At 43.9% G+C, this 25,954-nt stretch overlaps 1 protein-coding gene across 4 annotated transcripts in view; it reads right to left on the reverse strand.

The window, feature by feature from the left end:
* The window catches only part of ccdc88ab (coiled-coil domain containing 88Ab), a 53,844-nt gene that overhangs the window by 21,068 nt on the left and 6,822 nt on the right, over nucleotides 1–25,954 (reverse strand). For all 4 annotated transcript variants that reach the window (XR_009273871.1, XM_058795314.1, XM_058795313.1 and 1 more), the window contains exons 3-26: nucleotides 24,016–24,124; nucleotides 22,892–22,961; nucleotides 22,034–22,092; nucleotides 21,484–21,567; nucleotides 21,266–21,406; nucleotides 20,541–20,704; nucleotides 19,095–19,176; nucleotides 18,061–18,219; nucleotides 16,128–16,274; nucleotides 15,461–15,608; nucleotides 15,094–15,263; nucleotides 14,022–14,159; nucleotides 11,401–12,471; nucleotides 11,194–11,321; nucleotides 10,202–10,340; nucleotides 9,947–10,123; nucleotides 9,709–9,870; nucleotides 8,969–9,246; nucleotides 8,738–8,881; nucleotides 8,479–8,665; nucleotides 7,162–7,307; nucleotides 6,908–7,000; nucleotides 2,750–2,952; nucleotides 840–917 (exon numbers count right to left, since the gene is read on the reverse strand). Coding sequence is in view for 3 of the 4 variants with exons in the window: in XM_058795314.1 (XP_058651297.1) it covers nucleotides 840–917; nucleotides 2,750–2,952; nucleotides 6,908–7,000; nucleotides 7,162–7,307; nucleotides 8,479–8,665; nucleotides 8,738–8,881; nucleotides 8,969–9,246; nucleotides 9,709–9,870; nucleotides 9,947–10,123; nucleotides 10,202–10,340; nucleotides 11,194–11,321; nucleotides 11,401–12,471; nucleotides 14,022–14,159; nucleotides 15,094–15,263; nucleotides 15,461–15,608; nucleotides 16,128–16,274; nucleotides 18,061–18,219; nucleotides 19,095–19,176; nucleotides 20,541–20,704; nucleotides 21,266–21,406; nucleotides 21,484–21,567; nucleotides 22,034–22,092; nucleotides 22,892–22,961; nucleotides 24,016–24,124 (4,277 nt within the window). In the remaining variant the exon portion in view is untranslated. The remainder of the gene's footprint in view (nucleotides 1–839; nucleotides 918–2,749; nucleotides 2,953–6,907; nucleotides 7,001–7,161; nucleotides 7,308–8,478; nucleotides 8,666–8,737; nucleotides 8,882–8,968; nucleotides 9,247–9,708; nucleotides 9,871–9,946; nucleotides 10,124–10,201; nucleotides 10,341–11,193; nucleotides 11,322–11,400; nucleotides 12,472–14,021; nucleotides 14,160–15,093; nucleotides 15,264–15,460; nucleotides 15,609–16,127; nucleotides 16,275–18,060; nucleotides 18,220–19,094; nucleotides 19,177–20,540; nucleotides 20,705–21,265; nucleotides 21,407–21,483; nucleotides 21,568–22,033; nucleotides 22,093–22,891; nucleotides 22,962–24,015; nucleotides 24,125–25,954) is intronic.

The following is a 25,954-nucleotide window of genomic DNA, read 5'->3' on the forward strand; positions in this document are numbered from 1 at the left end:
AAATAAAAGGTTTTGTTTAAATAATATATGAGTGTGTACTGTGTATATTTATTATGTATATATAAATACAAACACATGCATGTATATATTTAAGAAAAATGTTTATATATTAAATATTTGTATATAAATGTATATACACATGTAAATATTTTCAAAATATATACTGTATGTGTGTGTATTTATATATACATAATAAATAAACAGTACACACACACATATAGTATGTAAACAAAAACTTATATTTTGGATGTGATTAATCGCGATTAATCATTTGACAGCACTACTATTAAGCCTAAAATGTGTTTTAATGTCACTATTGATGAGGATTGTATGATCTTTGAATAATATTGGCCTTTAAATGCAAGATATTTAAAGTGCAATAGTTCCACTTTAGCACAATCAAATATACTTCAGTATGTCTTTAGTAGGACCTCAGCATCACTTCAACACAATTAAGGTGCATTAAGCGCAAAATTAGTTGTTCCAATTTAGCAGACTTTAAGTATACCAGTGTAGTATACTAAAAGTACGACTGCAGGGTATTTTTTATGAAGTATATAATATGTAAATGTATTTGTAGTATACTTAGCATGAAATAAATGTATTTCAAATACATTTTAGTATATTTATTTTTCACTAGGGTTATGTTTCTGCATCTGAAAAGATGAACATTAACTGTGTCAGGGTCACTGTGTGGGACACGAGAACGAGGACAGTGCAGGTGTGTGAAGTGACTGACGGTGATGGATGATGGGAGTGCTTTAGACGGCCGATGCAGAAGACACGCACAGTTAGAGAGTGAAGAAGAGCGTGATGATGAGGACGATCAGATGTCTTACACATAGAGCGGCGGTAGACGGCCTTCACTCGGTCTTTCTCCTTGGATCGGTTCCTCATGAACGGAAGCTTTTTCAGCGCTATCGCAACGCAATGAGCGTGAGGAGAGAACAGACGCATGTTAGCATTACAACCATTCTGTCAAACTGATGCTCATACGTTAACATGATCACTCAGCTGGACGGCAAATGAACACACATGTAATGAAACACCGTCTGATGCCAACAGGATGTGAGTATTAAAGGGTGCAATGCGGGAGACAGTCACAGATCATCACCGAGCGGCTCAAATGAATGTTCTCGCTGTGTTCTCGCGCACAGATGAATGAATGACACTGGAGAACTATGGCGGACGCGCGCTGAACTGCTGTCACACACACTGTTTGCATTGCACCTTTTAATAGAGAAGAACACAAATGCAGAGTGTTCATGGGCTGACTGACAGCATACCGTTAGAGGAAGCCTGCGTTTGGCTTTTCTCAACTCTCTTCCCTTGGCAAAGAAAGCAGGAAAACACAAGAGAGAGTGTCAGGCCAGAACTGCACGATCATACATCTCATACGATGTCGCACGTGTGTTTGCGGAAATCATTCTCTAGCTGAGATGTGAACTCGCCGTGTGAATGCTGACCAGAGCAGTTTTCTGTTGGGTGCGCACAAAATCACACAGACAAAATTTCTGTTGCGCTGACTTCACAAATACAGTTTTGACTGGTCATTGTGATGATCGATTAAAGGAGTCATGAACTGAGAAACCAAAATTCCCTTGATCTTTTGACATATAAAAGGTAATTGTACTATAAAAACATCCTGTAAGTTTCAGAACCAAAAATTTTGTCGTTAGTATTGTAGTAGGGCTGCACGATAAATCGCAATCGTCACGCAATTGTCATGGGCATCTCGTCAATGAAGCACGGTTCTGTGATCAGCAGTAAATCTCCATCTGAAGGCCAGAGAAACTCCAAACACGCCTCGCAGAAGAAACCCAGGAGATCTGAAGTGAGTTCGGAGTAAAAAAACGTTATTAAATGTGGTATTTTCATGTGCTTTCAGATGGAGCAGCATTTACTACACAGAGCCGTAGTTCACTGAGAAGCTACGCAAACTGCTGTCATTATTGCTACAATATCATCTGCGATTATGAACATGGTTTTGCGTAGCTTGTCAGTGAACTACGGCTCTGTGTAGTAAATGCTGCTCCATCTGAAAGCACGTGATGGAGATTTACTACTGATCACAGAACCGGCTTTACTGACAAGATGTACATGACTATCGCATTCGATTTATCGTGCAGCCCTATATTTTAGTTAGTGTTTACGATAGATGCTAACATACAGGTCTACGCAGAAACCGAACGATAAAGACGCTGTTCAGTGCCAAGCTGTGGAAAAACAGTGTTTGCCTTGCCTTCCTTCTGATCCCAACGTTAGAAAAGAATGAATGAATTTTATTTTTAATGAAGACCCAGACCACGTCAGTAAGAACTCGGTCCTTTGTTCACTTCATTTTACCGCGGATTTGTTTACAAACAACCTCAGACCTCAGAGAACAGTACAAAATAAAAAAACAGGCAGTTCATGACCCCTTTAACAAACAAATGATTCTTTTGAAAAAGCCATGGGGGCACATAACTGATGACAGGAAACAAAAGATGGTGGATGGGATCAAGAGGGACATTCCCCAATTTTACACCCGCACGCACGCACCACCAACGTGTACGAGCAGCCAGACCATGCCTCCGACACACACCTCTGAGCTGAGCTGGATTCACTCAGGAAATCAGTGGAAATCAAAGAAAGAATCGTCCAGAACCACTGGGTTCAGTCCCTAGCTGAGCCTGTCTGATTCTGGAGTGAAGCGACTGACTGAGTTAACTGCAGGAAGGCCAGAGCGCTGCAGGGAGCAGGTACTCACTGCTGCTGCGGTGGGTGAGCGTGTCCTCCAGCGAGTTGGATCCAGAGCCGACGGACGAGCTGTCCTGACTGTCCGGGTGCGGCAGCGTCAGGAACCCTTCACTGGACTCGGAGCGGGGCGGGGTCTGCGTGAGAGAGCGCATGCGCTCTCGACTCTTTGGCTTGATGAGCTTCCTCATCTTCAGCGTGATCCAGTTGCCCCTCCTGCAGAAACAGTAACTCTTATCATGTGACCTATGTCCTATAAAGCAAAAAATTCAAACCAGATCTGAGGTTTTAAACTCTATGAAATAACTTCAGGCTGTATTGTAACCGTGGTTCTCTGAGGGAGGTGAGTGATACCTGACTGAGGTATCTGCACTCATCCACAATGACACCTTCAGGTTAATGGCCAGTATATTATTTTTAAAGGTTTATTTTTGGCATTTTATTGTCTTTATTGAATAGGGATGGGCGATATGGGCTTAAAAATATATCAAGATAATTTCTGGTATTTATTGCGATAATGATATCAATGGCAATAATTCAGGGAATCTTATGCATCCACGAAAGAGACAAAAAAATCCTGTTTTTTTTTTTTAGAGAAAGGTATTATCTTTCCTATTTTTACCCTGGTGTTGTGAGCATTACTAAGTACACACATAATGTAATGTCTGTTTCATACTGGAGGCCGGAGGGTGCCCTTGTGCAGAAACTCCACATATGCATCGCAGAAGTAATTGCACTGACAACGCTCCAGGAAATCCCTAATATGGACGAAGGTATCTTGTTATTTTCCGACATCCTGAGTTTGAGCCGGGACTCAAACTTGGGATGTCCGAAGTGCAACTGCACTGAAAGTTTGTGCACTGCCCACAAGGCCATCGGCGCCAACATGGCCAGTCTATTAAATCAGTGGTTCCCAAACCTGTTCCTGGAGCCCCCAACACTGCACAATTTGCAGGTCTCCTTTGTCTTACACATTTCAGGTCATTTCAGGTCTTCGTGTTTTTGATTAAGGAGTCATGCTAAATTTGCAGTGTTGGGGGCTCCAGGTGCATAGTTGGGAATTACTACATTAGGAAGCCTTGCCCCTTCCCTACATAATCCACTGCACGGACACAGGTCTACTTTCATAATTAGCACCACAGAGCAAACGAAAATGTCCTCTATCACCCCAAGAGAACCAGGGCTGTAGTCTAGCCATAACCTAAACTTCTCTAGGATATAGACAGTGTCCACTTGCAACTAGTCAGTATTCAGGACACCTGGAATTTCTCCAAGATTTCCCTCCAACATTACATGTGCAAGAGAGAACCTCATAGCATCCAACCAAACCTCATAAGCTTGTGGAGAGAAGCCCAGTCTGCTGCTACCCATACGTCCTCATTAACATAGTTAGTAATTTCTCTAGCAGAATGAGCTCTCAGCACTCCTGGCAGAAATAGGCCTTTAACTGAATTAGCCAACCTAATGGTATCCGTTATTCCAGAGGTCTTTATCCATGCTCCTGGAGACCCACTCTCCTGCAAAGTTTATTTCCAATCTGCTTCAACATATCTGCCTGCAGTTTCCAATGGATCCTGAGGACCTTGATTGTCTAGTTCAGGTGAGTTTGATCAGGTTTGGAGTTGCAGGACAGTGGACCTCAAGGAGCAGGGTTGAAGACTTCTGTGTTATTCTATGAGACAGCTATTGCACTTATAATGCTGTTGCAAACATAAAAAGCTGTTCATCTGAAGCTTTGTGCCTGTTCCATCTAAACACACACTCAATGGCCTCAGTGGGAATAAACCGTGCCATCTGTTCTCCTCCGCAGAACTGAAGAGAGGAAAATGACACACAGGGATTTCTACTCTCAAACAACCTAATCCCGGTTTAATCACCTTAGGCAGAAATGCTGAATTTGGGAGTAAGACCAGCCTGGAGAAATTCTGCATGAATCTGAGGTGGCGTTCAGGGTGCATGCAGCTCAGTGACGTGCCTCCAAGAAGTCAATGCAATTCAAGTGATTTATACTTCCTATACAAGGAAAGAAGACCAGTGCAGTCGCTGTATAAATGCTGAAATTCTCACAGGTGTGTGGGTTGTCACTGAATGTACTAAATCAGTTTATAAAAGTGCATCTGCAGTCCATAGCAGTCCATAGAAATGTTTAAGCTCTTATCCTCCACTTTCTGGAGTCTGTGTGCTGTAGGGAGGGCAAATGCCTCCTGGTGATGAGGTCAGATGAAAGCATCACTCTCTGAAGGGCATTATAGACCTAAGAGGTGCGGTGATGCTATCTGAGAGAACTTCCTTTAGACATCTGGGACAGTAAATGTATTAATAACAGACTGGGCTGCGTTGTCCAAAAGCACTGTGAACCCAAGTAGATCGTGGAAACCATAGGCACCAACAGTCTTTACGAGGCACTTTGGCTTATGAAGCCTTTGGGAAACACATTAGTGAGGCAGACTAGTGAGTTTAATATCTTTTGAGTTGTACTTTTAATGGGAGTGCAATTCTCAGTTGCCCCATCCTGTGCTTAGCATGCATTTATCCCTCAGAAACTGATAGACACTTCTCTCCAGTCTTCCACTATCAGTTTCCTAATTGTTTGGCTTGTTTAGATTTTTTAGTATCCCCCTGCCAGATTGCAAATTTGATCAGTTTGCATTTCCCGGGGAGCTCTAATGTTTAGGATGAGCAAAGATGACCCACAGGCAGATGGAGAAACTCGGTCCTAATGTCCGGAGCTTGCAGACAAGCCTGGTGGAGATTACAGAGTTGAATGCTTAACTGTAACCAACTTACAGCAACCTAATACGGTTTGCCTTCATGCAATTTAAGTGAGAGAGGATGATGTGTAGTATTGGTGTTGTAGCACTGTCTATAGCTCTGTTTCGGTGGTAGGCAAACTGGTGAATTGGGGAGTGAGGAGCAAATGTAGTCTTTGGCTTGCCTCTCAAAGCATTTTATAGTTAAAGAGTTGAGTACTAAGGGCAGTAGTTGCCCAGGCTGCATGTTACATATTTTAAAGTACCCTGGAGCTAGTTGGTTGCTACTTGGTTAGCATTCCTGTAGTGTAGCCAAAACAGTAGAGCACGGTGCTAACAATGTCAAGGTCACAGGTTCAGTTCTCAATGACACCATGAACTGAGAAAGACTGAATGCAATGCAAGCTGCTTTGGATAAAAGCATCAGTTAAATGCATATTATGGGCACAGTGCAAAACTATCGCACTTATAGCCTCAAGTGACTAGCCATGGCTACAGCTGCCGGCCATGTATTGTCTAGCGTTGTGGAGAGTGGTATTCCCTGTCACAACAAGCTCTTCCCCATCCCAGTTGTGTTATGGATGAAATCAGCCTGCATATCTTGCTTTCATCCTTATCAGGGAGATCAACCAAAGCTGCAGTAGGGAGTAAGATGTGAGCTAGTTTCTTCAGCTCCAGCAAGCTGGACAGCCCAGTCCTTTGATGAAGCAGAGGTTTTGGCTGCAGACCATTCAAAGGGTCTTTGCAGGCATCCTGCATAAAGATCTGTGCAACACTTCAGGTGAAAGTTTGCCGCAACGAGCGCAGAGCAGACAGCATGGTGGCAGATAACGTGTGGATCTCTAGAACCATCACATCGCCAGACACCCATTCACAAAAACTGATGTGCTAAAGGGCTTTGCTTTCAAAGGGTTGCAAAATGAAGATTTGCTAATTCAGTATATATATATGGTAGAAGGCACCAGTAACAAAATTATTTGCACTGGTGATGATGTGCAGTTTAAAAAGCGTGAGTTATGTTGATGCATGGCACTTGTGTTATCTCTTCTTCTTGTCAGTGCTGTTTATAACTTTGAGGCTCTAACCGTTTGAGATGTCTGATCCTCTCTATATATCACTGTTTGAGTAGTGCAAATGATCCACTCTGTGCTGTCCTGTCTCTGTGTACTAACGTATGCTGCACAAAAACCAGGCTTCATTCGGCCCAACGAACAGCAAAATAACACTGAAATCGCTCCCTATAAAACCATTTACTACATGGGAATAGTGAATGAGCAAACAAGTGGTGGACATTGAACAGAGCTTTAGTCATAGTTTAGACATTCTCAATCCAGGAAGCATTGGATTGGACGATATTTCTCCAGTGTATTGTGCTATTGTGTGTTACACATCCAGTGATGTGCGTGAGATGGCGCGCTTACCTTCGTGGAGGTGACGGGTCATAAAATTTATACTGATCCATAATTTTCTCCTCAAGTTTCTCTTTCTGTCTCCTCAGTTCATTGAGTTTATCACTGTGTGTGTGAGAGAGACAGAGAGAAGTATGGTAGCATCAAAGTGTGTCAGCACACGGGAGGTGATGCAAATTACAGGAAAATAGTTTTAGAAGATACAAGAGAATGAGGGTAAAATAACAGGTGTGAATTAGGCGTGTAGAAATGAGGTGATGTCACACATGTATTGTCTCTGCTCGACGTGGAACAGGTCTTTGCTCTCCATGGTCTGCTCCAGCAGGGTCCGGTTTTGCAGCATGAGGGTCTGGATCTGATCTAGCAAATGCCGGTTCTCTTCCTCTAGGTTCCCCTTCAGCTGACTTAACAACTGCAGGACACATTTCACACAAACACAGTTACCCTCCACATGTCTTTGTTTGCAAACAACTATTTGGTTCACCACATTTATGAGTGTTGAAACCTCGTGAGTTTACATGTGCACATGAGAGCGTCACATGCTGATGTGAGATTGGGAAGTGTAGTCATACACGATTAGGGGGTATCGAGAACAGTTCCATTTTAGAACCGGTTCCAAATATCCAAGAACCGGGTATTTGATGAAACGTGCGCATCTCGATTCTGCTTAACGATTCCTGCGTTCACATTTGAATGTGATTTTAAATGATTTAAGTGCAGGAACGGAGAGAACTCTGTTTGTGTGCAGCGCAGAGATCAGAGAACAGCGTCTCGGTGTGGGTTCCTCCTGTGTCCGTTCTCCAACCGTTCCGTGTGTTTCTGGGCTGGATCTGACTTCTTTCATATTTATCGACCCGTATGCAGAAAACTACATCAGTATATCATCATAAACACAGCCGTTTTAGTCTTAAGTGAACGTAAACAGATGAGAGAGAAAACACTTGTGTGTTTAGATCTGCGTGCGTTCGGTGTTAAAGAGACAGCAGCCTAATAAACGCTCCGCCTGTCCTTAACGTTACTCAAAGAACTGAAGGAAATCACTCGCTGATCTTTACTGAATATCTTCAGTAACTTTAATCAGGATTCATCTAGATTCTATTTATGAAAAGAAAACTATAGTGTTCTTAAACTTTTGATTTCAATTTCTGTACCTGAAATTTGTTTAGTCATATTTATGTATGCTATTGCTAATTGATTTGTTTGTTTCTATTTTATTACTGACTGTTTACTTGTCTTTATCATTTATTTATTTATTTTTTATTTATATTTGTCTAGTAGAAGAGTTCAGATGCAAAAGCCTCTAAGTGCCGTTTGAAATTGTCTTCTAAAATGAGCATTTTTCTCAGGAGGTGTTTATGTTCAGTTATTTCACATTAATGACAATGAAAAGAACCTATTCTTTGCCATTAAAGTGAAATTACTGAACCTACACATACAAGCCTGAGAAAAATGCTCATTTTAGAAGAAAATTTCAAATGGCACTTTTTTTGTTAAAACCATAGGCCAAAGTTCCTAAGTGTAAAAGGCCTAAGTGTTCTGTAGGCCCTAACCCTAACCACCGTGTGAGATGGTGAAGCTTGTACCTCGCACTGGTTGGTCAGTTTGGTGGAGGTTATGTCCAGCTGCTGGTACTGCTCCTTGAGTTTGGAGAACTCGGCCTCCAGACGCGTCTGCTCCAGACGGGCCGTGTTCAGCTGACTCTTGAGGGTCTTATGATCCGTCTGCAGAAGCTCGTTGTCCTTCAGGAGCTGCTGGTACGTGGAGCTCAGCCTGCACACAGGACATACGCTCATGAGAGATCGGCCTCAGTCAAGAGAGACGCTCGGTCACGGTGCCACTCACGTGTGGTGCTCCTCGCTGAGCTTCTGGTACTGTGCGGCCGTGTCCTGATGGCTCTTGCTGTCGGAGATCATCTTCTCTCGCTCAGCTTTGAGCTCTTTCTCCAGCTGCTCCAGCTCGGTCTTCTGCTTCAGCAGCTGATTGTACCTGCGCACACACACACACACACACAGCCTCCAGTTAGAAACACAGCTGAGCCTGCGGAGTGACAGGTGATTACTGTGGCGTCTGCACCTGTTCTCCAGGCCGCGGTGCTGCAGCTCCAGGCTCTTGTGGCCGCTCTTCAGCTCTCCGTGTTTGCCGATCAGATCCTCGTACTCCGCCGCCTGCCTCTCGTGCAGCGCAGACAGCTTCTCGTGATCGTGCAGCAGCAGATCGTAGACCGTGCGCAGTTCCTCCTTCTCTCGTATGGCCACGTCCCTCTCGCTCTCCGTGCCGGACTGCTGCGTCTGCAGCTGAGCATTCTGGGACATGAGAGCGGCGCTCTGAGAGTTCAGCGTCGAGTTCTCCACCTGCCAGCACAGCATAAACTCGTTTAGCTGAAAGTGCGCTTCTGGTAAATGAGCACAGGGCAGGGTTACAGCATCGATTTAAGAGTTGCAGATCGTTTTGTGCAACTCTCCGGGGCCTGAAAAGCTTTTACGACCAAACTCCTGTTACATTCACGAGGAGAAGCATCTACCATTTCTGTAATCATGCGTTCACACCAAAAGCGAATTTAATTATTCGCACAAAAAGTTACATACAAAGTTAATGCAAAGATGCAATTGATACAAAGTGATTGCCGCAAACACGCGATATACGCCTCAATTGCATCTTCCGCGAGTTCAAAAATTTCACCTCGAGCGGAAAATTTGCATGATGAATTTTCTCGCAAGCCAATCAGTGAAGAGCTTATTGACACGTCTGGTTGTATGCACACACCATTACAGCAGCGTTTGACTGGATAACTGGGTGAGGAGAGCGACTCTGACCTGTAGTTTGGCGTTCTGTGTTTGTAGCGTGGTGTTGTTCTCCTGTAGCGACGCGGTCTGTCTCTGAAGAGCTAATATCTGCGCCTGTAGATTACTGCTCTGGGACTCCAGCTGCTTCAACTGCGTCCGGAGAGCCTGTTTCTCTGCTTGGAGAGTGGCGTTCTGGACAAACATCAGCTGTGTCAACTAACAAAGACATTCTGATAGCGATGAGCTGCAGCTGTCGTATGGTACTTACGTTTCTCTCCACCTCTATGAGTCGGTCTTTGACCTTCAGAAGCTCTCGCGTGGCCTCCTGACTCTCCTTCTCCCATTTGCTGACGCTGTGTGCGTCCTCCCGTCCTCGAGCAGGCGAGCTCTGAGCCGAACACTCCTCCTCCTGACGCTGGCGCAGAGCCTCGTAGTTCTTCTTCACCTGCGGGTGGACAAATGAGGCTTAATGAACACAATCAAAAGTCACTGCCAACCAGCCGAACAAAGTCTAACGCCGAACCGTTTTGAGCTCCTGTCGTAGCTGCTGGTTGAGGTTGGAGGACTCCTGCAGTCGGGCTTCTAGAGCAGCGATCTTCTCCGCTTTGATCTCCAGAGAGGACTTCAGAGTGGACTCCAGTTTACACTCTAGAAGCTTAAACCTGACAAACAAGAAATGCACCGTTATGCAGGTGACATTATGACTCCAGCATTCGTGTAAATTCATGTTGATGCAGCCCTAGTTACTGAAGTGATGTAACGCTATGAAAATGTCTGATCACGATTATAGTGACCAAAATGATCACGTTTATCAGTATTATCATGTTATTGTTAAAATGTGCTGGAAATGTTCAAAAAGTACCGACGCATAAATCACTTCAAGTTTTATATATAAAATCAACAAACAACAAATAAAATGATTTTTGTTTGCATAAACACTAAAACAATGATAATACCAATGATGTCCGGATTTTAAATGACAACATGACCGACAACAGTTTATCTAATAAATAGCAGACAGAAACTGCACACAGACTGAATGTGAATGTAAGTCTCTGTAAATCCAGTCTCTGACAGCAGGTGGCGCTGGTGGAGCAGCAGAACTACAGCTGTTTCCCGTAAAGAACACTAGTTTATTATTAAATGGAGCCAAGATGAAAACAAAATGCCCTCAAATCTTTTCTGAAGACAGTCAGAACCTTCAGAGGTAGATTCATATAATTAAATCATTCATATATTCATTTGTATAATTCCCTCAGCACTCTTTTAAAACCTCGCAGCTTTTCCGCCATGTTTTCACACAAAAAGAAAGTACTCTGCTGCTGTGACTGTTACTTAACACTGTGCTTTATGCTGGACAGAACTTATTTATCCTCAGTTGTTCAAATCACGGTAATCGAATACGGTTTTAATGATAATTAAAATATGAAATTGTAATACTGACCGTGGGGAAATTTATCATGATTTATCGTCAAACCGGTAATCGTTCCATCCCTAACTCCATGTGTGAATTACCTGTCATCAGAGCTCTCTTCATCACCCAGAAGCCCCTCTTTATTGAGTCCGATCTTCTCAAGCTCATGGGTCAGCTTCTCCAGGTCATTATTAATCTGCTGGGTCTTTAATTTTTCATTGACAAGCTCCTGCATCAGGAAACATCACAGTGAGAGTCATGCAAGCAATCCACAGTCAAGCATGCACCAGCTAAACGTGCTCGGTTACCTCTCTCAGAGTGACCAGGGTCTTCTTGTCTATGGTTGCTTGTTTGACCAGTTCTTTATTGTTCTTTTCCAAGTCTTTCACGCGACCACACATGTCTTTGAGAGCGGTGACCTCCTTGCCCAGCGTGCGGTTCTCCTTCTCGAGATGAGAGATGCGCAGGTTGTCTTCATCGAGCTTGGAGTCTTTGATTTCAGCCTGCTGTCGCAGCCGTTTGTTCTCCTTCTCCAGCTGTTTCTTGTCCTTCTCCAGCTGAGTGTTCTCCTGCTCCAGGACCGCGTTCTCCTGCGCCAGCTGCTCCAGACCTTTGCTGGAGATCTTCAGCTCCTCCAGGCTCTGCTGCAGGCTCTGGTTCTCCAGCTCCGTGTCCTGCAGCTCTCCCTCCAGCTGCTGAATCTTGCGGCTGCCGTTCTCCAGGGCTTTCTGGAGCCGCTGCTTCTCTGCGTCGAGGCTTTGGTAACTAACTTCCAGACGCTCGTTTTTTTTGGACGAAGCCTTCAGCAGCTCATGGCTTTTTTTGAGTTGAGTTCTCTCGCTCTCCAGCTCTTTGTTCTCCAGCTCCAGCTGGGCCGCCTTCGCTCCGGCGGATCGTAAAGACTCCACCATGCGCCGGAGCTCCAGGTTTTCTTCGTCCAGCTGAGCATTTTCCTTCTCCAGGACCTCCAGCTGATAGGAAACGTTCCTCAGTCCATCCGCCGCTTTCTTAAGTTTCCTGCTCTCCGCTTCCAGCTCAGCATTCTCCTTCTCCAACACCTCCACCTTCCCGCAGGTGATGGCGAGAGCAGCGAGTCGCTTCTGCAGACTCTCCTTCTCTCGCTCCAGCCGATGGACCTCCATCTCCAGCTCCTCGGCTCTTTCTCCTTTCTCTTTGTAGTGCTCCAGGTCTTTGCGAAGTTGTTTGCGCTCAAACTCCGTCTTGTTGAGCTTGCTGCTGGTCTCTTTGATGGACTCGTGCAGCACGCGGTTTTCTTTCTCGATGTCTTTGACGCGGGCTTCAGCGCTGACCTGAGAGCGCTGCCGGAGAGAGGTGATGGTCTGGTTTAGATATTGGTTCTCCTGTTCCAGACCCTTGACCTGCGTCACAACCAGACAGTGTGTGTTAGGTAAGAGAGATCGATGAACAATGTGTCTGGGACTGTTTAAGCCCCTCACTTTTACACTGTTTGGAATAAAAACCTTTAACTCCTAGATCATTCATCTGATTTTCAGGAAAATCCAATCAGATCATGTTCATCTTCCAGTCATGGAGTTAAACTGTTCTTAAATAGCTTGCTAATGAATTTGATGAAGACTGTGCAGAAGCCTTGTTTTGTTGGATTCGGTAGCATGCTGAGTTGATCAATACCTAAATTTCCCATCTCGGCCATATTGAATTTTGTCATAAAATACTGTATTTTATTATTGCATTAATGCATCATTACAAAACTTGGTATGTGTCATCAGCACCATACCTCACAGCTAGGGCTGGGCGATTTTTCAGATTTTATCGATTAATTCAAATTTAAAGTTTTGCCACCATTTTATTTTTTATAAATCGAGGAATTGTGATTTTGAATAGAAATACTACCAAATGTTAGAATTAGACACTTTGAAAATATGTCAATCATAACGGTAAAGAGAAAAACAAATGATCCAACAGCATGTCGGCTCGTGCGATTAACCGCTCAGGTGTGGCACGTTCAGTGAAGGACCGTAAGTAGAATATATCGCTAGGTGCAGATCACACAGAATGTGCTTTTGTGAATGTGGGCAGTGGAGTAAGAGAAATGCAAGAAGCTAGGAGTGAACTTCTTTTAACTTGAGCGCAGTGTTTTTAGAATGCCTCATGCGTGAAACGTGAGCGCAACAGTCAAACACATCCACGTTTACATAGAAAAAACAATGGAAAAGCTGTGCAATTGATAAAAACACCTGTGCAGAACTACTACTGTATGTCTGATATTTCATGTTTGCATCATGGTGACAGACTGAAAGCTGCTGTTGTATTTACAGAACATTTATAGTTAATAATAGTCTACTGGTGTTATAGCTTCAGTCATTCTGAATTTGAATTACCTTGACATTTGACAATTTTTTATTTTACTACAAGATGTAGTTCATGCATCTTTTTTGCAAAGATATTTAACAAGTGATTTGTTTAACATTTACATCATGTTGACAACTTCATGCGTGCTGCACTTGGAAAATAATTTTCTTTAACTAGAGTGTTAATAAAGAAGAAGTTACTTGAATCATGTTGTTATTACATTTTCAAGTTGACTAGATAAAAATTGTAAAAATTGAGTCGGTCAAACGTTCTGAAAAAAATAATGCTTTGACGTTCAGTGCTGAAACTACGGAGTACGGAGTAATGACGTGTAAATCCGCCAGCATGAACCAATAGGTCCTCTACTGGTAATCAGCAGCCAATGAGCTCTCATGCTCTCAGTGTTGGGAAAGCCTCAGGCAAAACGGCTCATGCACACGTCGGTCATTAGTTTTAGTGGTAGATCAGCACTGCTGGAGGCTTGTGTTTATGTCTGTTTCACATGCTTGCTGCAGTATGTCTGTGTATGTCTCAGCAGCATTACGCCCCTGTACTCGCTCTGAGACCACATCCAGTGTTTTGTGTGCGTGCAGCGCACCTGTCTGTCCGAGTTCTGCTGGAGCATCTCCAGTGTTTTCTCCAGCTGCGCCTTCTCCTTCAGCAGGTCTGCGCTCAGACTCTCAGCACTGCGCAGACCCTCTCTGTCTGCGGTCAGCTCCGCCTGCAGCTGCTCCAGCTGCGCAAACACACACGCTTCATACGCTCATCACATCCTCATCAGCTGACAGTGTGACACTCGTCTGACAGACGGACACATGCTCATAATGAGCAATCAAACTCGTATGAGCGGCTAATGCTCTGGAAGCAGCTTAACTGAACCCAAATCAGATTTAAACTCGGATTACTCACTGATGAATATGATCCTGCTCTGAGAGCTCGGTTTACGTTAAGACCACGCAACATTTTAACCCATTCTGTTCAAACGGTTCTCCTTTCTTTGTGTGAGGAACAGAATATATTCACAGCTTAGTGAAGCCACACCAGAATGGACTCCATTTACTTCCTTACTACTAATCCTGGTCTCGCTGTGAACGATTCATCAGCGCACATTATTCTAAAGAAGAAACACGTTTGTCTTCATAATCCTTCATCAGAATCTACATTTATTTTAGAAAAAAGTTTTTTTTCAGCTGCTTACACACAAAATCTTTACTTATCACACAGTTTCTGAAAGCTGTCACTCAAACAGCAGAAGCACACACCAAATCTGCAAAACATGCACTGATTCTCTGCCTTTGACTCAGTTTTCAATTTCATAAAACACTTTTTGCAAAACACAACACACAGTTCACTATGTAACACACACAAATCTAACAGGAATTAATTTTATGGCAAAGGTTTTTGCAAATGTTTGCTTTTCAGATGTATTTGTGATATTTTGAATGCAGTGCTTGATTTTGCAAGAGATGTGAGGCATTGCGATTCTTGGATTTGTGTGTATAGTTTTGAAAAAAAAAAAAGAGGCAAAGTTTTGAAAATGTGTGAAAGCAGCTGAAAAAAACTGTAATATAGAAACAATTTTGACTCATCATTCTTTAAAGTCAAGTCCCACAAATGAACATTATGCTTTCAAATATGAGAACTGTGTTGAGAAGCGTATGAACTCTGACCTGCTGGCTGAGTTTCTGGTTGTCTTTCTCCAGTCGGAGGCGCAGGCCGCTCTCACTGGACGCCTTCAGCTCCTCCACGCTCTTCAGCAGCATCTGATTCTCCTTCTCCAGCTTCAGCAGCTGACTGGACGTCAGGTCGTTCACCTCGTGACCCAGAGACTTCTGCGGCACTGCACTCACAACACACAACAACTCTCAGAGTCACGCTTACAGTCCACGGACACCAGCCTCTCAGAGTCATGCTCCTTTAGAAAACATCCTGAATTTGGGTCAGTTCACCGTCTTGGCAAAGCATCATAATCTGGGATTTATCACTAAATATGCCCCACATGCACCCATCTGCGGCTGAGCGCGGGCTTGAGCGTACCTTCAGTGAGCTCGGGTGTGGTTTTGGAGAGCTGCTCTAGTTCCCATCCCAGATGCAGAGACTCGTCCATGCTCTGTTTCTGGGCCACCGCTAGCATCAGGTTCTCCTCCAGCAGCTCATCCATGCGCTTCCTGTCCATGTCTCGCTCCTGCAACACAACAACATCTGTCAGCATCCCCAGTCTGTCCAGATATATCACACAATTTAACCTGAATATAATAAATAACATGCACAACATCGCTTAAATAAAACTAATATTCATTTTACAAGATACTTTAAATAATTAGATATTAATTTGAAAAATCTTGAACTTAATGTAAAATAAATAACAAGAAAAAGATGAAAATAAACACTGTAACCATGAGTGTACTCAGTAATTTGGCAAGCATTGAGAATTGTGTTTTTTTTTTTTTAAGACCAGGCCTTATTACACATTGTTTGCTGTGATTATGACACTGATGTGACGGCGACAGTGAGGTCTGAAATCTCAGATTTAAAGTTGCTCTCTTTGTGTACATCTTCTGACCAGAATGTCAATGGAATATGATTGAGTATTATAATGTTTGCCTTTTATTAATAGACAGGGCAGATAAGAGAAGAAACTAATGAGGTGCTATATAGTGCTGTATTAATGGACTAAACATTTGATCGCTCTGTGCTCTCTCACCATCTCCATGTCATGGATCCTGTTTTTAAGCTGCAGATTTTCCTTCTCCAGTTCATGATGCTTATCAGATCGAGCTCTGAACGACTCCAGCTGATCCTCCAGCATGCTCTTGGTCTCCAGGAGAACCTGATGGTCCTCCTTCAGTTCCTACATGCACACATATAATCAATCAATAACAGCCAGCAAAATCCCAGCATTCCTCATGAACACACACAATCAATAACCTCCACAACATTCCCAGCATTCCCTCGTGAACACACACAATCAATAACCTCCACAACATTCCCAGCATTACCTCGTGAACACACACAATCAATAACCTCCACAACATTCCCAGCATTACCTCGTGAACACACACAATCAATAACCTCCACAACATTCCCAGCATTACCTCGTGAACACACACAATCAATAACCTCCACAACATTCCCAGCATTACCTCGTGAACACACACAATCAATAACCTCCACAACATTCCCAGCATTACCTCGTGAACACACACAATCAATAACCTCCACAACATTCCCAGCATTCCCTCGTGAACACACACAATCAATAACCGCCATGTCTTTCCCAGCATTCCCTCGTGAACACACACAATCAATAACCTCCTCAACATTCCCAGCATTCCCTCGTGAACACACACAATCAATAACCTCCTCAACATTCCCAGCATTCCCTCGTGAACACACACAATCAATAACCTCCACAACATTCCCAGCATTACCTCGTGAACACACACAATCAATAACCTCCACAACATTCCCAGCATTACCTCGTGAACACACACAATCAATAACCTCCACAACATTCCCAGCATTCCCTCGTGAACACACACAATCAATAACCGCCATGTCTTTCCCAGCATTCCCTCGTGAACACACACAATCAATAACCTCCACAACATTCCCAGCATTACCTCGTGAACACACACAATCAATAACCTCCACAACATTCCCAGCATTCCTCGTGAACACACAATCAATAACCGCCATGTCTTTCCCAGCATTCCCTCGTGAACACACACAATCAATAACCTCCTCAACATTCCCAGCATTCCCTCGTGAACACACACAATCAATAACCTCCACAACATTCCCAGCATTCCTCGTGAACACACAATCAATAACCTCCTCAACATTCCCAGCATTCCCTCGTGAACACACACAATCAATAACCTCCACAACATTCCCAGCATTCCCTCGTGAACACACACAATCAATAACCTCCACAACATTCCCAGCATTCCCTCGTGAACACACACAATCAACAACCGCCATGTCTTTCCCAGCATTCCCTCGTGAACACACACAATCAACAACCGCCATGTCTTTCCCAGCATTCCCTCGTGAACACACACAATCAATAACCTCCACAACATTCCCAGCATTACCTCGTGAACACACACAATCAATAACCTCCACAACATTCCCAGCATTCCCTCGTGAACACACACAATCAATAACCTCCACAACATTCCCAGCATTCCCTCGTGGAACACACACAATCAATAACCTCCACAACATTCCCAGCATTCCCTCGTGAACACACACAATCAATAACAGCCAGCAAAATCCCAGCATTCCTCATGAACACACACAATCAATAACCTCCTCAACATTCCCAGCATTCCCTCGTGAACACACACAATCAATAACCTCCACAACATTCCCAGCATTCCCTCGTGGACACACACAATCAATAACCTCCACAACATTCCCAGCATTCCCTCGTGAACACACACAATCAATAACAGCCAGCAAAATCCCAGCATTCCTCATGAACACACACAATCAATAACCTCCTCAACATTCCCAGCATTCCCTTGTGAACACACACAATCAATAACCTCCACAACATTCCCAGCATTCCCTCGTGGACACACACAATCAATAACCTCCACAACATTCCCAGCATTCCCTCGTGAACGCACCTCCACTCTGGTCCTGTAGAACTCAATGTCATGGAGTTTCTCTTTGTAGCGCATCACTTCACTCTCCAGTTTGTCCACTCTGACGGCCTTCTCTCGGAGCGCGTCCAGCTCGTCACGATACGCCCGCAGCGACCGCGCGTCACACAGCAACTGCAGGTTCTGACAAACACACAAGCAGAGACAAGTGTCCCAGCAAATGAGACTCTTATACTTCTTGACACCTGTGTCTTACTACAATGAAGCTGAATTTTTGGAATAGACAAAAATGAAAAATCTACTATTATTTGGACAGTCCAAAGAATATTTATCTATATTTATCTGCTCCATACACGTCAGCATGTCTGCCATCTTAAAATAGTCTACATTTCAGACGCTGCTCATCAGTCTCTGTAAAAACAATGAATTTCTATTGGAAATGCCACAACACTGCAGCATATGGTTGTAAGAAGCATAGATATCTATGGTAGGTTTCTTTGATGATCAATCATTTTTATCAGTGTTTTAACCAATATATATTTGATTTACAATATGCAGAATTATGACACTCTTTGATTTACCAGAATTACCAAATTATAATGGTAAACTAAATGCAAGACTTATATATATATATATATATATATATATATATATATATATATATATATATATATATATATATATATATATATATATATATTCATACAGGCTCTAGGAACCGGTTTGGGAAACAAAATTTAGATTCTTGTATTCCACAGAATGAGGGTAAAAGATGACTTTGTCATCTCTTTGAGAGGCTGGACTGCCTCCCCGAGGTTTGTGTGTCACTATTTGATGCCATGGATCAGACAGTGATACAGCAGCGTCTGTAAACACACGTGTGATGATCGGCTGAGCTATTACTGGCTGTGTAAAGCTGTGGCGTGTAAGTAGTTAAAGGAATTACTGTAATCATTACACATCAGGACTTGCAATTAAGATGACAGAGATTTAGCTAAGCTCAGTGTCACACAGGAGCGTGTGTTTCAGTCAATGGTGATGATGTAGAGACGCCTCACTTCCTGCTGCAGTCTCTTGACCTCTGACTCCATGTGCTCCAGCTCCTGTCTGCAGTCCAGCAGCTGCTCGGTCTTCTCCTCTCTAAAACACAGAGCCATTCAAGCAGTTAGTCTGCAGAAGCGGGAAAGACACCTGGTTAATGATGGGCCGCTGTGAGGTTAATTCATCCGGCGTCACCTGAGCTTCAGTAACGTGACGCTGTGATAATCCTACTGTACCACACTTTGGATGAGAAAAACCTCTACTCGTGAACTTTACTGGAGGCCAGATGAGAGCTGTGTCTACGTTTGATAAACTGTGCAGAAACAAGATGAATCTCGTTCATGATCAGTGGGGAAGAGGAAGTGGAGCTGTGCGATTCTTTTATGGCACACGGACTAAAATAGACTGTCCTCCTTTACCCTGCAGTGAAAGACGCAAGAACAGAAGCCAGGTAAAGAGCCGTGGCCTCATTGAAGATGTGCAGAATCATCCTGAACGCTTCAGCATGCATACGGGACAGTGCTCCTCTAACAAACCACTGCAGCCGCACACCTTCACCTCCCTCATCCTCTCACAAATGGCTGGTTTGAGACTAGGGTTGGGCATCGAAAATCAATTCCAATTCCAGAATCAGATACTTAAGGTCAGGAATCGGACATTTGTTGTAAAATTAAGATTTCAATTCCACCGATCAATTCCTGTGTGTGCATCTTTTATGTTTAGCTGGCGAAAAGGGTTGTTAAAAATGTATTTGTCTTTGACTCATTCATTCAAGATTAACCACATTGGAATGGAAACTGGGAGTCGATAAGAATCGGAATTGGAATTGATAAAAATCAAATGATACCCCGCCCTATTTCAGACACAAATGATTATTCTGTTAGAGTAACGGTTTTATATCTGAAGTCTCCCTGTACAGATGTCCTGAGCTCTTAAACGGTTATTTATTTTATAAACAAATCAAACTTTTCAGGATTTTTCCGGCTGATTTCACAAGTTCTCCTGCCCATCTCTCGAGCTGCGAGGTCAGTGCGGTAGTACACAGAGGCAGAATAACAGAAATAGAGGAAGAGAGTACGGTTCGCTGCGGTTATGTGATCATGTCGTGTTAGATTGCATCGCTTTATAAGCACAGTACCTTAATGTAAATGATTCACCAGGGCTTTTGTTAAAGAGTTACCAGCACGTCAAAGCAGCAGTAAAGATAACACTTGTAACGTCATTTACAGTCATAAACTGGCTGTTTCTCAAGCTCTCCAGGAGTCTGAGGCAGATGTCAATCTGAGAGCACATCAGCAAACAAAGACATTTAGGGAAATAACATCTGAACTCGATCATTGGATGAGCCGCTCAAATGGATTCCAGTAAAACAGCAGTGATGCGCCTGAGAGTCACTTCCCCTGGTCCACAGCACTTCCTCTAACGGAGGAGCAGAGGGGAAGCTGATCACTGATGGTACTCACAGCTCCTGCCGCAGGCGTCTGATCCTGGCTTTGGCGTCGGCCAGCTCCACGGACAGATGCTGCACGCTCTCCGTGCGTCTCATGCTGGGCGACTCGCCGGGAGACGGGGAGGCGTGGAGAGAGCCGTGCCCACTGTCCCGCTCCAGAGTCAGAGACACGATCATCTGAACACACACACACACACAGCATCATGGGTATTAATGCAGCATATATCAGTGTGTGAGCGTCCCTCATCTGAGGATGCCCTGCTTCACTCCACTATAAATGAGTTCAGGTACTAGTTTTATATCAATACTGACACAAATTTCATGATTCAGTTTAATTCAACTCACTTCCAATCTCAATTTGTTTTGATTCAATATGATTATATATCATCAGATACAGTGTGTCCGTTTTTCTCAAAGCAATACAATCTCAACTGAATTGATCTCATGCCATATTAAAGAGAATTTAAAAACACACACACACGTGACCCGAGCTGGCAGAATGAGTGTGACTGCGCACAGGTTAATTTTGAGCTAAAAAAATTTTGGTCAAATTTGAGGTTTTCACAAAAATTCGTTCATTAAGCCCTCGTCTAGCGATCCCAAAGCTCCAAATAGTAATTAAACATCTTGAATGTGTATGATGCATGTTAGCCTGCCGTCAGAGAGTCACATGGTCTTTCATTAACCACGTCACACCCACAGCAGCAGCGAGAGTGTGTGTGTGTGCGTGTGTGTTACCTCAGCGTGTTGGTCTCTCTCGTCGACCAGGCGCTTGAGGTTAAAGGTCAGCTGTCTGAAGACGGTGTCTTTATCGTGCAGGACAGACTCGCTCTCCTCCACACACTGAAGGTCAAACACATTCTCCTGGTTATGGGTCACCTGCACACACACACACACACAGAGGGTCAGGGGTCAGGGGTCAATGAGCTGCGCTCGTGATGTCATGTGACACACACCTCCTGAATGTGAGCGGCGATGGCTGCCTGCGTGTCAAAGTCCAGCATCTGGATCCGGTCGATGTATTCCTCCTTCCTGTTACACTGAGACACACACACAAAGAGAGAGATGAGATGAGTGTGTGTGTGAGTGAGTGTGTGTGAGTGTGCGTGTGTGAGTGTGTGCGTGTTTTTGTGAAAAGTCAGGACATAGATGTGTATAATGACGAGGGTATGGCAGGTATTACAAGGTGAAGGTGGCATCTCAGGACATTGACCCATGTCCCCACTTTTCAAAACGCTTATAAATCACTCAGAGTGAGGTTTTTTGTGGAAAGTTGAAATGCACAGTCTCCTGTAAGGGGTAGGTTTAGGTGTAGGGTTGGTGTAGGGCAATAGCACATACAGTAAGTACAGTATAACAACCATTACGCCTATGAGATGTCCCCACTTTTCACAAAAACGAACGTGTGTGAGTGTGTGTGTGTGAGTGAGTGAGTGAGTGTGTGAGCGAGTGAGTGTGTGTGTGTGAGTGAGTGAGCGAGCGAGCGTGTGAGTGAGTGTGTGTCACCTGTACAGCACAGCCCAGCAGCAGCAGCAGGATCTTCCTCATCTCCTCCAGTCCTTGCTCTGAAAACACACACATCCAGATCAACACACACGCTGAGCTCTGATCACACACTCACAGACGAGCTCTTTCAAACACTGACGTATGAACTAACATCACAGCTAAAGCAGAGCTCGCACTGCATGATCCTGTCGCCGGTCCATCGTGTCACGTGAACGCTGGCCAGAGAGTCCTGCAGTGTGCGCTCGGCATAATGTGAAGCCTGAGCTGAAGGTGGAGCTGTGACTACGGCTGAGGTTCACTGTGTGTGTGTGTGTGTGTGTGTGTGTGTGTGTGTGTGTGTTCCTGACAGGAAACGCAGGCTGACATGGACAATGAGCGCCTGAGCACTTCCTGTGCACGACTTCCTGTGACGGACACATGCAGATCCACACAGTGACATCATCACACGGACTACTGAGCTGTACCATGATTCAGCTCGTTGTGAGTGGAAATATTATAGTCAATAACTGGGTAATAACCCTGAACATACCCCTAAACCTCAACCTAACCATGTAGTCACCTTATATTACAGCACTTTCACACTGAAGGCACAGGTACTGTCAAATAAAGTGCAATCAAATGTTTTCTACTTAGTTTTCTTTCAGATTTGATCACTTTATGAACTGTCTGCTAATCTTCAATGTGTTCAAAACCAAAAGGGATTCGATGATTCAGAATCAGATTTAATAATAAATTGTGTTGTGAAATCGAAGCAGTGAGGCTGATGGACTGTGGCTAGTTGTGAAGGGCTGGTGATGTGCACGTGTGTGAGCCGAGTGAACGGTGTGTCCTGCAGAGAGAGAGCGAGGAGAAACGTACCGCTCAGAGGGGTCCGGCCCAGCACCAGCACGTCAGGAAGTGACATCACCACCAGCTGCTGCAGCGTCTCCTGGAACACAGCAGAGGGTCACACACGCTCCCCTCCTGGACCTGATTCACTCACACACTTCTGCTCCGCTCTGCTCGCTGTGAGCTGATCCTGCATCGCAGATCAGAGTCTGGAGGATAACACGAGTCCTGCAGAGACCGACCGTCTCCTCAGCGCTGCCGCCAGATTAACTCATCATCAGGCGTTTCCATTACAGATTTGTGCAAAACGTTTTTGTGAAATTTGGCGTATTTTCAATTCACAATTTTAATTAGAGCAATTTGAAAGGTAATGGAAACGCAGCTATAGTCTGATCAGTGTTTAAGGACAGCCCTAATCAGTGTGAGAGCTCATGTTCACACGCCTCAGCCACTCATTAACACACACACACACACACACACACACACATCTGACTCTCCATAGGCGTAATGGTTTTTATACTGTACGTGCTATTGTCCTACACCAACCCTACACCTAAACCTACCCCTTACAGGAGACTACAGGCATTTTTACTTTCTCAAAAAAATTAATTCTGTATGATTTATAAGCTTTTGTACCCATCAGGACCTCAATTTAGGTCCCCACCCATGAGTCTGTGTGTATTCAGGTTTAAGTCCCCACCAGGATATATAAACCTGTACACACTCTCACTCACTCACTCTCTCTCACACACACACAAACACACACACACACTCTCACGCACACACAGACGTGCAGCTACACGCTGAGGTCAGTCATTATCTCAGCAGCTGCTATGAGAGGAACGCAGCACACACTCACAGCTCAGACACAAACACAGCCATCAGCTCTCATCTCCACACTGCACAACAAACAAACTACCGCCTCGTGCCGCCCAGGGCCTTTTAACACAGACTGAAACACAAAGAGGCTGATGAGCATCCCGCCTCAGCGGCTCCTGAACACACGTGAGAGCTGTAGAGAGTCAGGATCCACAACTGTGTTTCAGCGCAGGACTGAATCCAGACACGCAGTGACTGACACGGATCTGCACGCCTAACTCCAGACTGACCGCACAGACTCACAGAGCTGGAAGGCTGATGAAGCGAGCGCTCACCTGATAGCAGCACTTGATCTGCTGCACGAGGATGGACAGGTTCTGGACGCGCAGCGTCGGGTCGCTGTTGACCTTCCTGTGGGCTCTCTGGACGCTGCTCTTTGGGTTTCTGTCAGAACAAACCACAAGGACGTTAGACCTGCGCAATTAATCAAAAATACAGTTTCGATTTCAATTTCGGCCTCCAACAATTATGAAAATACAATAATCGAGATAAAACGATTATTGCGCCCCATTCCGCCCCCTTTCCAGCGGTGCGCTTTCACTGCTCCATAAAAGACCAATTTCACACCCAAACCAGTCAAATCACACAACGTGACTTTTGCAAAATGGGACGTGCTTGATTTATTGAAGTATATTAAATGTATTCATGTTTTTAATAGCGCAAAAGAGAACTTGCGCTGTTCCTCGGGAGGATTTCTGTGATGCGCTCAGAGACGGAGCAGAACACGAACATGTAAAGTCAATGTTTAGCTTAAACGAAAAAAATGTCACAATGTGGCGCTTGGTGATTATTCATGTAAACCCTTGTTGGTTAAGTAATAAGTGAATGTGAACAGTGAGAATGAAAATAGATTACTACAAACTGACTTCATCTCGTAATGTCTTCCTCCAGGCGTGTGCTGAGCTTCAGACTTTCACCTGTGCTCTTACGATCAATAAAACTCACTTCCTCGACCCGCTCACCGCACGAGCTACAGCAGACAGCAGACGTGAAGGGAACACTTGCACAATGTTTGCTTTTAATTACTCTACAGGTTTCATTAAACCATTGCAATATGAGGAACATGCTACACTGGGTCAAAATATCTAACTGACTACATTTGGTTAAAAAGGCAAACCACAGCTTATCATGGAATATGGGTTTCATGTTACTGTGCAAAAACAAATGCATAGAAAAGAGGGATGTCAATTTTTGATCATTTCCATGATTGATTACTGTTTAAATTAACAATCAATTCATTGATTGATCAACCTTAATACTGCAAATGTGTCGTATAGTCAGGATGTGCAAATACCACTCAAAACACCAGCTTCCTCACGTGAACGGAAGGGGTTTTATTCTAAATAAAAGGCTAGTAGCAGGATTGTGTAATGAATAGATGTGATTATGATCATTTGATCAAATGAAGAGAGCGCGCTGTAGTTACGGATCATTTTACCTCGTCTCAGATCCGCCACGGAGACCACTGAACGCGCCTCTTTAAACGCTTTCATGGCGCTTGTTGTGGTATTTTAAAACACAATCACAATGTTTGCAATTGACATTATTGGCATTTAAAATAAAATGATCCCTTCCACCGGCGGAGCGACGACAAACACTGCTGCTCACAAAGCTGTGTTTATAAGAGAAATAACGGGGTAGCAGGCAACGTTACATCGTGACAGCGCTTGCATTCATGCTGTTCCACACATCTCAAGCTTTGTGCTCGAATTTCCACAAATGTAATAATATTTATGGTTTCTTTTCCCAAACCCTCACAGTCTCACTCTAATTTCACAGGTTTATTTGATTGTCGTTCACGTAATCACTGTTTTTGCATCTCTTACTGTGGTAAACATTAAAGATTCACGGCCATGAATTAAGAATTCATTCCCTCATTTAAGTGACATCGTGGATTTTCTAGGGAACAAATGAATGAAACATGGACAGTGGCCACAAGTCGTATAGGAACGAAGTTGTAGGAATGAATGTTATATATAAAATCTGTCCTGTCCAAGCGCAGAGCCCGATATAAAACAATTATCTGAGGACATCATAATGAAACATGACTTAGTTACTACACAGCTTTGTATTGTTTCTGTTTTAATGTACTTTTAACGTTTTGATCACATTAAAAGCAATAAAAGTAAACTAAAAGTAATTTGTTATGTTAGTGAATTATTTCCCCGTAAACGCAGCACATCTGGATCTGAATCCTGAGCATCACTCATCAGT

This window comes from Onychostoma macrolepis, chromosome 13 (assembly GCF_012432095.1).
Source record: "Onychostoma macrolepis isolate SWU-2019 chromosome 13, ASM1243209v1, whole genome shotgun sequence".
Lineage (NCBI taxonomy): Eukaryota > Metazoa > Chordata > Actinopteri > Cypriniformes > Cyprinidae > Onychostoma > Onychostoma macrolepis.